At 45.6% G+C, this 13144-nt stretch overlaps 1 protein-coding gene across 1 annotated transcript in view; it reads left to right on the top strand.

Annotated features, from left to right (window-relative positions):
• Nucleotides 1–12324, top strand: part of TPO (thyroid peroxidase) — a 74175-nt gene extending 61851 nt beyond the window's left edge. Inside the window, exons 11-12 of the mRNA XM_064146736.1 lie at nt 5307–5515; nt 12080–12324. Of these exons, the coding sequence (XP_064002806.1) occupies nt 5307–5515; nt 12080–12324 (454 nt within the window). The remainder of the gene's footprint in view (nt 1–5306; nt 5516–12079) is intronic.
• The last annotated feature ends 820 nt before the right edge of the window (nt 12325–13144 follow it).

The following is a 13144-nucleotide window of genomic DNA, read 5'->3' as shown; positions in this document are numbered from 1 at the left end:
TCACTTCCAACATCTATTTTCAGTAGTAATTTTGCATCTTGTGAGAAGGCTCATTTTAAACAGCTCACACCAGGATAGCAGTGGTGTTTTAAGAATATCTGGTCCTTGTGCTCACCTTTAAGCTCCTCTCATAAGTCACTGTTGTGGAAAGAAACCATTATGTAAATAAGCATCCGAGGCAGAATTTAAATCTGAACTTTAAAAAATGTTAATTAGCTCACAGGAAAAAATCTATGTTAATCATAAAGGTGATGCCCTATTAGCATAAACTGTATAGACAACAAACATTCCACTCACATTTATTAAAAAAAAAGTTGAAAGTCCTCTAAATCATACTCAACCCTTTCAGAGGAAGAACAATCTATCTTGGTCCTCCTAGCTTTGTTTCCATTTCTCATTGCCTTACAATATTACTTTTTATTCATCATCTCATGTTGCTACTAGTGTTAATTAAACCTAAGCAAAATTTAATACCTTAACTCCAAACTGAGAAAAAAAGAGAGTTCTTGTAATGAAAGAATTCATTGAGTTTCTGCCAGAGAGTTTGTGTCAGCTAACTTAAATGTGAATGTGTATGCTCTCATTAATACTAAAGGAACTAAGAGAAGTTAGGAGTATGTTGTCAAGGTCCGGAGGAGCAGAGATTAACAGTATCTCTGTCCAGAGGAGCTAGACCAGTTCTTATGGATTCCATGTTGTGAAATTAAGGTGCAAACGAGACCAGATATCACCATGAAACTGTTTATTAAAGGATAAGGTTGGGCAAAACGGAGGGAGAGAGGGGAGAAGGGGGAGAGAGAAAGATCAGAACAGAGGGAGAGAGGGGAGAAGGGGGAGAGAGAAAGATAAAGAGACCGATGGAGAAGAGAAGAAGGAGCAGGGAAGGGGAAAAGGCTGTGAGCATATTACCCTCAGTCGCAGATGAAGGAGTGAGAGAGAGACGGGTGCGTGGCCCAGGGATGATCTTCTGTGGAGTTTGTCAGAGGTTCTTCAGGCGGTGTGCAGTTCTGGTGGTCTGGTGATGGTCTGCCCTCGGTGGTCCGGTGGGAATGGCACACTTTGTCTGCTGGTAATGCCACCGGTGGTCTGATGGGAATGCCATGGGTGGAGATGTCACTGGTGGTCCGATGGAGGTGCCACGCTTTGTCTGGTGGGGATGCCACTGGTGGTCCGGTGGGAATGGTGGTCCGTGGAGGTGCCACTCTTGGTCCGGTGGGAATGGTGGTCCGCTGGGAATGCCACACTTTGTCTGCTGGTGATGCCACCGGTGGTCTGATCGGAATACCACACTTTGGCAGGCATTTCTCCTGCCTTTTTATACAGTTTTCTGCTCAGTGTCCAGCTGCAGCCCCCCCAGGGCATCTTCCTGTGCATTCTCACACATTCACAGGGGTCCAGCGTCGCCGGGGGGAGGGCCTCCGCCCTCTCTCAGCTACACCTGTCCACACCCTGCATACACAGCCCTTGGGGGCAGCTGAGATAAGATGGCGGCTTCCTGGGCAGTCCAGCCAGGGTGAGGTCTAGGAGTTTCAAAGGTATTGTCTGTTGATTTGCATCTCTGAGCTTTTGGGCCAAGCACCAAGTCTGAGTCCCAAAAGTAACAAGATTAAGGAGAGATGATGCAATCTTTGTTGATTAAGGAGGGACGATGCAATCTTTATCTTTGTTGATTAACAAGAGAGAGGATCAGACTCTCACATATGTAACATGTTAGAGTTGTCAGTAAGTGTAAGAACAGAAAAATCTAACATACATTGAAGTGCCTTGTCACAAAGTGTAGCAAGTGTATCTGTATCTGCACCAACATGTATTTACTAGATATCCTAATTGACATGACAGTAAGTAGAAGCTTCAAAGCATTTGTTCTAATATACTTGTTTAAGTTCATAAATCAGGACTAAGTGGAATTTTTGTCTGACAACTCTATTCTGATAGCCTTAAAATCTTTTGTCAGTAATGTGACAAAAAATGAAGAGATTTCTTTTTCAAGTTACTAGACTCAGGCACTGTCTTAACCCCAGCCAAATCACTTTGAACAAATGGTTGCTTTTTCTGTCTCTTCCTACTCCAAATCTTTTTGTGAACTCAGGATTTGCAATAGCTGGTGTGCTACTTTGAAGCAAAGCTAGAATGTTTTGGTGAGAAGAACTAAATTACAGGCTGTGAAAGGAGAACAATGGTGATGTCTACTTCCCTCAGAGTCTCGCTGAGGAGTTTGGGAAGAAGAAATGAAAATATTAGATAACACTCTCGCCATTTTTTCTCTCACTATCGCTTGGGCTGCTGGCTGAGCAACATCTTACTCCCTAACCTCATGCTGTGAAGGGGGTTTGTCTGAGTTTAGGGGTAAGGTATGAGGCTGAATTTTGAAAGGTTTTAAATAATTTAATATTATATACAAAGAGAATTCTCCCTCCCACCCCAAACTTGTATACAGTTAACCCACACAATTTCTTTGTATGCGGTTGTGAAATAATTTTACATAATGTCTATTTACAGCAGGATTCAGGAATTTGGTAGAGGTTTGGAAAGGTTTTGGATAGAGAGTCTTTTGGCATAAAGTGCCACTGGTAAAGTCACTGAAATTCTTAGTTGCTCAAATCGAGATTGTTCAGTTACTCACTAATTGGAGTCACAGTCTCTGTGGTCCCAAATATGCGTAGCAAAAACCATGTTGTTAATCCTTGTGGATCTAAATAGTTCAGTTTGGATATTGGGGTGTGCTGTCTGAGAAGGCTCCACAGGCACAGTCGGGCTGGGGATGGTGAGCTGGAGCGGCAACGGGCTCGGAGTGGCGACGGGCTCGGGAGCGCCTTGGTTGATAGCCCACTGGATCGGTGCCAAATACCATGGAATGGAGGGTTATATACAGTGGTAGTGGCCCCAGACAATGAAAAGGCTAGGAGTGGTGGGTGGAGGAGGGTGACAGGAACACTGAATTGCCCTATTTATGAGATGTGGGGTGAGATTGATGGTCCTTTGGCCACAGTACTGTCCAATAAGCTTCTGGCAGCAGGTCAAAACATGCCAAATAAGGTAGAGTCCACAGGTCCGGTACCCCCAAATATGGAGAGAGCACAGATGGGCCCATATGCTAACTGCATGAGCTTATGCAACCTGTTTACATCAACCTTATAAGACAGGGCAGGCCAGACACTAAGACACCAGGCTTGTTGTGCTCCTTTGTCCGCTTAATTTGTTTTCCCCTGGTTTACATAGAAAAACACCTTTCGGAGGGAAAACATGTCCAGGCAAGTAGAAGTTTGTAAACAAGGCTATTTGGGCCTATATGGCCCTCCACCACATATCACCTTTCATTTGGCCTACCCCACTTTGCTTCTTAACCTCTTCGCCGAACCTCTTTTCTTTCTTAGGACTGGGGTAAGGTTGAGAGGGGCAGGGGGAAGGTGAAGGGATGGTTGAGAGCCCCTCCTGGGGACTCAGGTTTCTGGGAGGGGAATTGTGTTTCTATATTACCTTTTACCTTGTATATTTCTGTATATAACTGTATATACTGTAACTATCTGCTTGTATATTGTGCTGCTGTAAATATAAGCTTCATCCATATTTCCAGAGTCAACTGAGTCTAGTCTGGGTGATTTTCTAAAGTGGGGGGGGCAGGGAACACCCAAACTGTTACAGCTGGGCATAAATTCTGAAGATGGATTTGTCTTTGTTTGCATAGTGTAGGTGACAAGTCCTTATTTCCTTCCCTCTTTACTTCCTTCCTTCCTTCTTTCTTTCTGAATTCCAATTTCTTCCAAAATCCTCTTCCTCTTCCTTTCTTCCTACCTTGGAAGCTATGCTATGGGGAAATTAACCCATATTATGACTGCTCTTGGAATCCATGCTTAAAATAGGAAATGCTGGTGTGAATAAGATTAAGCATCTAGTTCAAATTATGTCTATTTTTTTCTCTCAGAATTGTAACCTTTGTGTGTGTGTTTGTGTCACAGATGGGGTATTCTGCGACCAACGCTTATTTGGCGGAGGGGAGAAATTAATTAATGCGAGAGGATATCTATAAAAACATGTATTTATTAACTTCCAGTATTTCACGTCTCACCACTGAACTTTAATATTAAAAGATTCTTTACATTGTTATGAAGACATTCTAGGATATTAATCTACAGAAACTTATTAATAACTAGCAAACATTCAAACTACTAACAGAGAGAGTTTCCCCATGGCTCAGTGCTGCCTGAGATCTTGTACTGTTTGCCCAGCAAAGCTGAGCTGAAAACTGCTCTCTGCTTTATGGCAGAGTAATAGAAATTACAGAGGCATCTACTCACAATTCTTATCAATTATTAATCACCCTCTGGGGCTGAATCAGCCTATTGCAAGTGTCCAATTCTTCAGGATCTCTGATGTAGACTTCAAGATTGGAATCCTCTGTCGTCAGGGGAAATGGCAAGCTCTGGCCTTACTGCTGCTGGATCTTGCTGGCTGCTCTCTCCAGGGGTACACAGGCAAGATCTCCAGGTGCAGAGGCAGGGTTCCGTGTAGTCTGAGCACGGGTCCAACGCTTGCTCCTCAGGCCAATTGAATGCAGACAAGTGGGCCTGCTCCCGGCAACCCACGGCAATGTGCACACGAAGCAATCATACAAAGGCAGGCATAAAGCTGCAAGGAAGTATGCAGGCAGGCAAACAAGCACATGGCAGAGCTGCAAGTAATGTGAGGAAGGCGCTGCATGTGAGCCTGTGCACCCCTATTTATCAAATGTGGGCCAAGAGTTAATGGTCTCATTGGCCACTCGAACGGCCAATCAGGTTGGCAGTCAGCCAAACCTTACCACACTAGGTAAAACCCACAGGCCTGGACTCCAGGTATGGGAATCAAGTGGGCCCAGCACCAGGCAGGCCCGAGTTGGGCATGTGGGGACTTACACAATCAGGTGTCCTTTTGTTCTCGTTTACCCCTGGTGTAGGCAGAAAGACATGTGCAGGCAGAGAGACATGTCCAGGCAGAGCAGGCATAAGTAAGCCTGCTTTCAGGCCTACAGGCCCTCCACAACAGTTTGTGGTCTTGTGTCATCTTTGAAATGCAATTCTGCAAATATGAATAATGTATAGTTTTAACCAGCTGACTATAATGCATCATCTGAAGCTCACAGCAGCCTTTTTGTGTCTATCAGGCTGGTTATGTAAGTCTTCAATGTTTACCATTATTACTGTTGTATCTATCTCCCTACTTGTTCCTATAATACTTTTTCATGGTCTTTTACATCAGGAATAATGAAATTCAGAACAATTATCTCTTAAGTTTTGATGCTTTCAAAACATTTCTATCAATCTTTCCAGATTTTGGTGGGAAAATGGTGATGTTTTCACAGAAGTTCAAAAGCGTGAACTCAGGAAGCACTCTTTGTCCCGTGTGATTTGTGACAATACCGGAATTTCTGAAGTGCCAGTAGATGCCTTTCAGCTTGGAAGGTTTCCACAGGATTTTAAGCATTGTGACAATATACCTGGGATGAATTTAGAAGCTTGGCGAGAATTATATCAGGAAGGTAAGTTGATAATTACCAAACTTTTCTGACAAGAGAAGAGAGCAAGCAGTTAGATCACTAACTTTTATTGTGGTGAGTATTGAGTTACTGGTCTGATGTAGATACTTAGTATTTCATAGACTCATGTACTTGTTTCAGCTGGAAAAGACCTTTAAGATCATCAAGTACAATCATTATTTTACTTTAACAAATTTTGGTATGAAATACAAAAGTCTTACTTAATATAACTAAATAACTATTATTGTTGTTGTTTTTGTTGCTGCTATTATTATTCACAGAATCACAGAAACAGTCAGATTGGAAAAGACCCACAGGACAACCAAGTCCAACTGATAACCCTACTCTACAAGGTGCACCCTAAACCATATCCAGAAGCACCACATCCAAACTACTTTTAAACACATAGAGGGTTCATGCTCATGTACTGTAGATTCTCTCATAGATTCTATCATTGGACGCCAATAGTGCCTAGAACAGAAAACTCTTAGAATGTTGTATTGTACACTGTGAATTTAACCTCTCTCAGCTAACGTTAGATTTCTTTGTGGAATACACTGGATGTCACCATTCTCCTGCATTATCCAGTAGGTGTGGCCAGGACCTTCAGAAGGCACCACCCGTCAGACAGATTTCCCTAAGAGATTCTTGTCATGTACAACAGAAACTGAATCACAGTCTACTGTTTGGACCAAGTCTGTGCAGGCTCTGCCCTGTTTACTGAACTATTTATCAACCAGGTTGCTAGTGCTAAATGTTAGTCCCAGTGTTTCAGAGTTCCACCCCCCATGACTTTTAGGGTGTTTTTCAGCAAACCGTCTGCTTACAGACCTAGCCAGGAATGGCCTAGACTGGAATCACATGCACTATTCAGCAGCTTTCCAGCAGACTCACACATTTGCAAAAGAAACTTTTTCCTAGCTCCTTTCCTGTGAATCAGAAATACAATTTTGATTCTAGCTCCATTGTGGACCCATACAAATGCTGTGTAGAAAAGGCACTCCTTCTGCTTACAGACCCAGACAGGAATGCCCGAGCCTGGAGTCACATGCACCATTCTGCAGCTTTACAGCAGCCTCACACATTGGCAAAATCAAGTTCCCCCTAGCTCCTTCCTTTGAGGCAGAAACACATTTAGATCCTAGCTGCAAAGTGGTTCCGTACAAATGCTGTTTCAAAAAGGTAATCATCCTGCTTACAGACCCAGCCAGGAATGGCCTAGCCTGGAATCCCCTGCACCATTCTGCAGCTTTCCAGCAGCCTCACACATTGGCTAAAGCAGCTTCCCCCTAGCTCCTTTCCTTTGAAGCAGAAACACCTTTTGATCCTTGCTGCTTTGCGGACCCATACAAATGTTGTTTAGAAAAGGCACTCATTCTGTTTACATACTCAGCCAGGAATGGCCTAGCCTGGAATCACATGCACCATTTTTCAGTACCCCAGCAGCCTCACACATTAGCAAAAGCAACTTCCCCCTAGCTCCTTTCTTTGAAGCAGAAACATCTTTTGAATCTTGCTGCTTTCCAGACCCATACAAATGCTATTTAGAAATGGTACTCATTCTGCTTTCAGACCCAGCCAGGAATGGCCTAACCTTGAATCACATGCACCAATCTGCAGCTTTACAGCAGCCTCACTCATTGGCAAAAGCAAGTTCCCCCTAGCTCCTATCCTTTGAAGCAGAAACACGTTTTGATCCTTGCTGCTTTGCGGACCCATACAAATGCGATTTAGAAAAGCCATTCCTTCTGCTTACAGACCCAGTCAGGAATGGCCTAGCCAGGAAGGACATGCACCATTTTGCAGCTTTTCCACAGCCTCACACATTCACAAAAGAAACTTTCTCCTAGCTCGTTTCCTTAGAAGCAGAAACACATTTAGATCCTACCTACAATGCGGACCCATAAAAATGCTGTTTAGAAAAGTCACTCATTCTGCTCACAGACCCAGACAGGAATGGCCTAGCCTGGAATCACATGCACCATTCTGTGATTTTCCAGCAGCCTCACAGACTGGAAAAAGCAAGTTCTCCCTATCTCCTTTCCTTTGAAGCAGAAACACATTTTGCTCTTAGATGATTTGGGGACCAATATATAGCTATTCAGAAAAGTCACTCCTTCTGCATACAGACCCGGACATTAATGGACTAGCCTGGAATGACATGCACCATTCTGCGATTTTCCAGCAGCCTCACACATTGACAAAAGAAACTTTCTCCTAGCTCCCTTGCTTTGAAGCAAAACCAAATTTTGATACTAGTCTGTTGGAGAAATTCTTGTTAGCACAGCACACAAGAATTGATAAACATGAGCAACCCGTGCTGGGGATGTCCTTGGAGCCCTGGTAGCCCAGGAAATCGAGCTGTAAACAGCTGAGCACCCCACACACAGCTGCAGTGGGCAGAGACTAGATAACCAAAGGGGGCTGGAGTGGGTGGTGATGGAGGCTGACCCTTAGAATGTTGTGATAAGTTAACCTATGCATGCCTTACATGTAACTCTGGACCCTCTGACTGTAACCAATCTTGGTGGAGCACGCCTCTTGCTAGAAGTGCATGCAAGTTATTGTATCACGGAAATAAAGTGGATTTGACCATCTAACCATATTGGTGAACAAAGAGTCATTTTCCCATAGCGCTCCACCGAATGTTTTCCAACACTAGTCCAATTGCGGTTTAGCACAAATGCTGTTCAGAAAAGGAACTCATTCTGCTTACAGATCCAGACAGGAATGGCCTAGCCCGGAATTATATGCACCATTCTGCAGCTTTCCAGCTGCTTCACACAATGGCAAAATAACCTTTCTCCTACATCCTTTCCTTTGAAGCAGAAACACATTTTGATCCTTACCACTTCGCCGACCGATACAAATGATGTTTAGAAAAGGCACTCATTCTGCTTACAGACCCAGACAGGAATGGCCTAGCCTGGAATCACATGCACCATTCTGCAATTTTCCAGCAGCCTCACACATTGGCAAAATCAAGTTCCCCCTAGCTCCTTCCTTTGAGGCAGAAACACATTTAGATCCTAGCTGCAAAGCGATTCCGTACAAATGCTGTGTAGAAAAGGCAATCATCCTGCTCACAGACCCAGCCAGGAATGGCCTAGCCTGGAATCCCCTGCACCATTCTGCAGCTTTCCAGCAACCTCACACATTGGCTAAAGCAGCTTCCCCCTAGCTCCTTTCCTTTGAAGCAGAAACACGTTTTGCTCTTAGCTGCTTTGCAGACCAATGTAAATGCTGTTTAGAAAAGGCACTCATTCTGCATACAGACCCATCCAGAATTGGCCTAGCCTGGAATCCCCTGCACCATTCTGCAGCTTTCCAGCAGCCTCACACATTGGCTGAAGCAACTTTCTCCTAGCTCATTACCTTTCAAGCAGAAACACATTTAGATCCTATCTGCATTACGGTCTCAAACAAATGGGGTTTAGGAAAGGCACTCCTTCTGCTTACAGACCCAGACAGGAATGGCCTAGCCTGGAATCACATGCACCGTTCTGCAGCTTTCCAGCAGCCTCACACATTGGCAAAAGCAACTTCACCCTAGCTCCTACGCTTTGAAGCAGAAACATCTTTAGATCCTAGCTGCAAAGCAGTTTCATGCAAATGCTGTTTAAAAAAGGCAGTCCTTCTGCTTACAGACCCAGTCAGAAACGGCCTAGACTGGAATCCCATGCACCATGCTGCAGCTTTCCAGCAGCCACACACATTGGCAAAAGTAACTTCCCCCTAGCTCCTTTCCTTTGAAGCAGAAACACATTTTGCTCTTAGCTGATTTGCGGATCAATGCAAATGCTATTCAGAAAAGGCACTCCTTCTGCATAGAGACCCAGACAGGAATGGCCTAGCCCAGAATTATATGCACCATACTGCAGCTGTCCAGCAGCCTCACACATTGGCAAAAGAAACTTTCTCCTAGCTCCTTTCCTTTGAAGCAGAAACACCTTTTGATCCTTACTGCTTTGCGAACACATACAAATGCGGTTTAGAAAAGCCACTCCTTCTGCTCACAGATCCAGCCAGGAATGGCCTAGCCTGGAATCCCCTGCACCATTCTGCAGCTGTCCAGCAGCCTCAGACATTGGCAAAAGCAGCTTCCCCCTAGCTCCTTTCCTTTGAAGCAGAAACACGTTTAGATCCTAGCTTCACTGCAGATCCATACAAATGCTGTGTAGAAAAGGCACTCATTCTGCTCACAGACCCAGACAGGAATGGCCTATCCTGGAATCTCATGCACCATTCTGCAGCTTTACAGCAGCCTCACACATTGGCAAAAGAAACTTTCTCCTAGCTCCTTTCCTTTGTTGGAGAAACACATTTAGATCCTATCTGCATTACGGTCTCAAACAAATGGGGTTTAGGAAAGGCACTCCTTCTGCTTACAGACTCAGACAGGAATGGCCAAGCCTGAAATCACATGCACCTTTCTGCAACATTCCAGCAGCCTCACACATTGACAAAATCAAGTTGCCCCTAGCTGTTTTCCTTTGAGGCAGAAACACGTTTTGATCCTAGCTGCTTTGTGGACCCATACAAATGTTGTTTAGAAAAAGGACTCCTTCTGCTTACAGACCCAGAAAGGAATGGCCTAGCCGGGAATCCCCTGCACCATTCTGCAGCTTTCCAGCAGCCTCACACATTGGCTGAAGCAACTTTCTCCTAGCTCCTTTCCTTTGAAGCAGAAACACATATAGATCCTAGCTGCATTACGTTTCCAAACAAATGCGGTTTAGGAAAGGCACTCCTTCTGCTTACAGATCCAGCCAGGAATGGCCTAGACTGAAATCATATGCACCATTCTGCAACTTTCCAGCAGCCTCACATATTGGTAATAGCAACTTCACCCAAGCTCCTCTCCTTTGACGCAGAAACACATTTAGAGCCTAGCTGCAATGCCATCCGAAACAAATGCGGTTAAGGAAAGGCAATCCTTCTGCTTACAGACCCAGACAGGAATGGCCTAGCCTGGAATCACATGTACCAATCTGCAGCTTTCCAGCAGCCTCACATATTCACAAAAGAAACTTTCTCCTAGCTCCTTTCCTTCGAAGCAGAAACACATTTAGATCCTAGCTGCAATGCGGTTCCATGCAAATGCTGTTTAGAAAAGGCACTCCTTCTGCTCATGGACCCAGACAGGAATGGCCTGGCCTGGAATCACATGCACCGTTCTGCAGCTTTCCAGCAGCTTCACACATTGGCATATGCAACTTTCTCCTAGCTCCTTTCCTTTGAGGGAGAAACACATTTTGATCCTTGTTGCTTTGCGGACTCATACAGATGCTGTTTAGGAACGGCAATCCTTCTGTTTATAGACCCAGACAGGAATGGCCTAGCCCTGAATCCCCTGCACCATCCTGCAGCTTTCCAGCCGCCTCACAGATAGGCAAAAGCAACTTCCCCCTAGCACCTTTTCTGTGAAGCAGCAACACATTTTGATCCTAGCTCCATTGCGGTCTTTGATGGTTTGGGTGTATCCCACCCCCCTCTACTTTAGAAGTACCCAACTAGACTCAGCTGGCTCTGGGAATATAAATGAAGCTATTTATTTACAGCAGCATAATGTACAAGCAACTATTTACAATATATATACTGTTATACACAGAAATATGCAAGGTAAAAGGTAATACAGAAACACAACTCCCCTCTCAGAAACCTGAGTCCCCAGGAGGGGCTCTCAACCACCCCTGCACCTTCCCCCTGCCCCTCTCAACCTTACCCCAGTCCTAAGGAAGAAAAGAGGTTCGGCCAAGAGGTTAAGAAGCAAAGGTGAGTGGCAGGTGAGGTTAGGGAGCTGCAGCTCAGTCAAATCCCAGCCAGAGAGTGCAGACAATATGGCGAGAGTGTTATCTAATGTTTTTCATTCCTCCTTCAGCAAGACTCTGAGGGAAGTAGACATCACCATGGTTTTCCTTTCACAGCCTATGATCTACTTTTTCTCACCAAAATATTCTACCCTGGTTCAAACTTGCACACAGACACATACAAATGCTGTTAAAAAAAATCATTTTACTTACAGACCCAGAAAGGAATGGCCTAGCCTAGAATCACCTGCGCCATTCTGCGGCTCTCCATCAGCCTCACACACTGGCAACAGCAACTTTCTCCTAGATCCTTTCCTTTGAAGCAGAAACATCTTTTCATAATTGGTGCTCAACGGACCCATAGAAATGCTGTTCAGAAAAGGCACTGTATCAGCTTACAGACCCAGCCAGGCACAGCCTCACCTGGAATCCCCTGCACCAATCTGCAGCTTTCCAGCAGTCTCACACATTGGCAAAAGAAACTTTCTCCTATGTCCTTTCCTTTGAAGCAGAAACACATTTAGATCCTAGCTGCTTTCCGGACCCAAACTTGGCCAAAATGGGCTGAATGGGCTGAAGTGGGCAGAAGTGACCCAAATTAGGCCAAAGTGGGCCGAAGTGTGCTAAACTGCGCCGAAGTGGGCCGAAGTGAGCCAAACTGGGCATAAAGGGCCAAAGCGGGTCAACGTGGGCTGAGGTGGGCCAAAGTGGGCCAAAGTGAGCCAAAATGGGCCAAATGTGCCAAAGTGGGCATAAGTGGGCCAAAGAGTGCCGAAGTGGGCCAAAGTGGGCTTAATGGTCCAAAGTGGACCAAAGTGGGCCAAGGTGAGCCAAAGTGGGCCAAATGGGCCAAAGTGGGCCAAAGTGGGCCGAATGGGCCAAATTGGGCCAAAGTGTGCCAAACTGCACCAAAGCGGGCCGAAGTCGGCTGAATTGAGCCAAACTGAGCATAATAGGCCGAAGTGGGCCGAAGTGGGCCAAAGTGAGCCAAAAATGCGCTGAATGGGCCAAAGTGGGCTGTATTGACCTAAGTGGGCCAAATTGGGCCACACTGGGCCAAAGAGAGCCATAGTTGACCAAACTGGGCTGATAGGGCCAAAATGGGCCTAAGTGGGATGAAGTGGGTCAAAGTGGGCTGAAGCAGGCAAAAGTGGGCCGAAGTGAGCCGAAGTGGGGCAAATTTGGCCATAGTGAGCCAAATTAGGCCAAGATGGTCCAAAGTGTGCCAAACTGCACCGAAGTGGGCTGAGGTGGGCCAAATTGGGCATAAAGGGACGAAGCGGGCCAAAGTTGGCCAAAGTGGGCCAAAGTGACTCAAACTGCGACAAAAGTGGGCCGAAGTGAGCCAAAATGTGCCGAACTGGGCCAAAGTGGGCCATATTGACTGAAGTGGGCTGATTGGGTCAAAGAGGGCCTAAGTGGGCCAAAGTGGGATGAAGCGGGCAGAAATTGGCTGAAGTGAGCCAAATTAGGCCAAGGTGGGCTAAAGTGTGCCAAACGGCACCGAAGTGGGCCGAAGTGGGCTGAAGTGAGCCAAAGTGGGACAAAATGGGCTGTAGTGGGCCGAAGTGATCCAAACTGGGCCGAATGGGCCAAAGTGGGCCGAAGTGAGCCAAACTGGGCTGAATTGGCCAAACTGGGCCAAAGTGGGCCAAGGTGGGCCAAAGTGGGCTGAAGTTGGTTAAATGGGACAAAGTGGGACAAAGTGGGCTGAAGTGGGCCGAAGTGAGACGAAGTGGGCCAAAGTAAGCCAATCTGGGCCGAATGGATGGGAGCAGGCCAAAGTGGGCCGAAGTGGGCCAAAGTGAGCCAAAGTTGCCTG

This window comes from Pogoniulus pusillus, chromosome 7 (assembly GCF_015220805.1).
Source record: "Pogoniulus pusillus isolate bPogPus1 chromosome 7, bPogPus1.pri, whole genome shotgun sequence".
NCBI lineage: Eukaryota > Metazoa > Chordata > Aves > Piciformes > Lybiidae > Pogoniulus > Pogoniulus pusillus.
The sequence above is the reverse complement of the archived record's forward strand: the minus strand, read 5'-3'. Positions and strand labels throughout refer to the sequence as shown.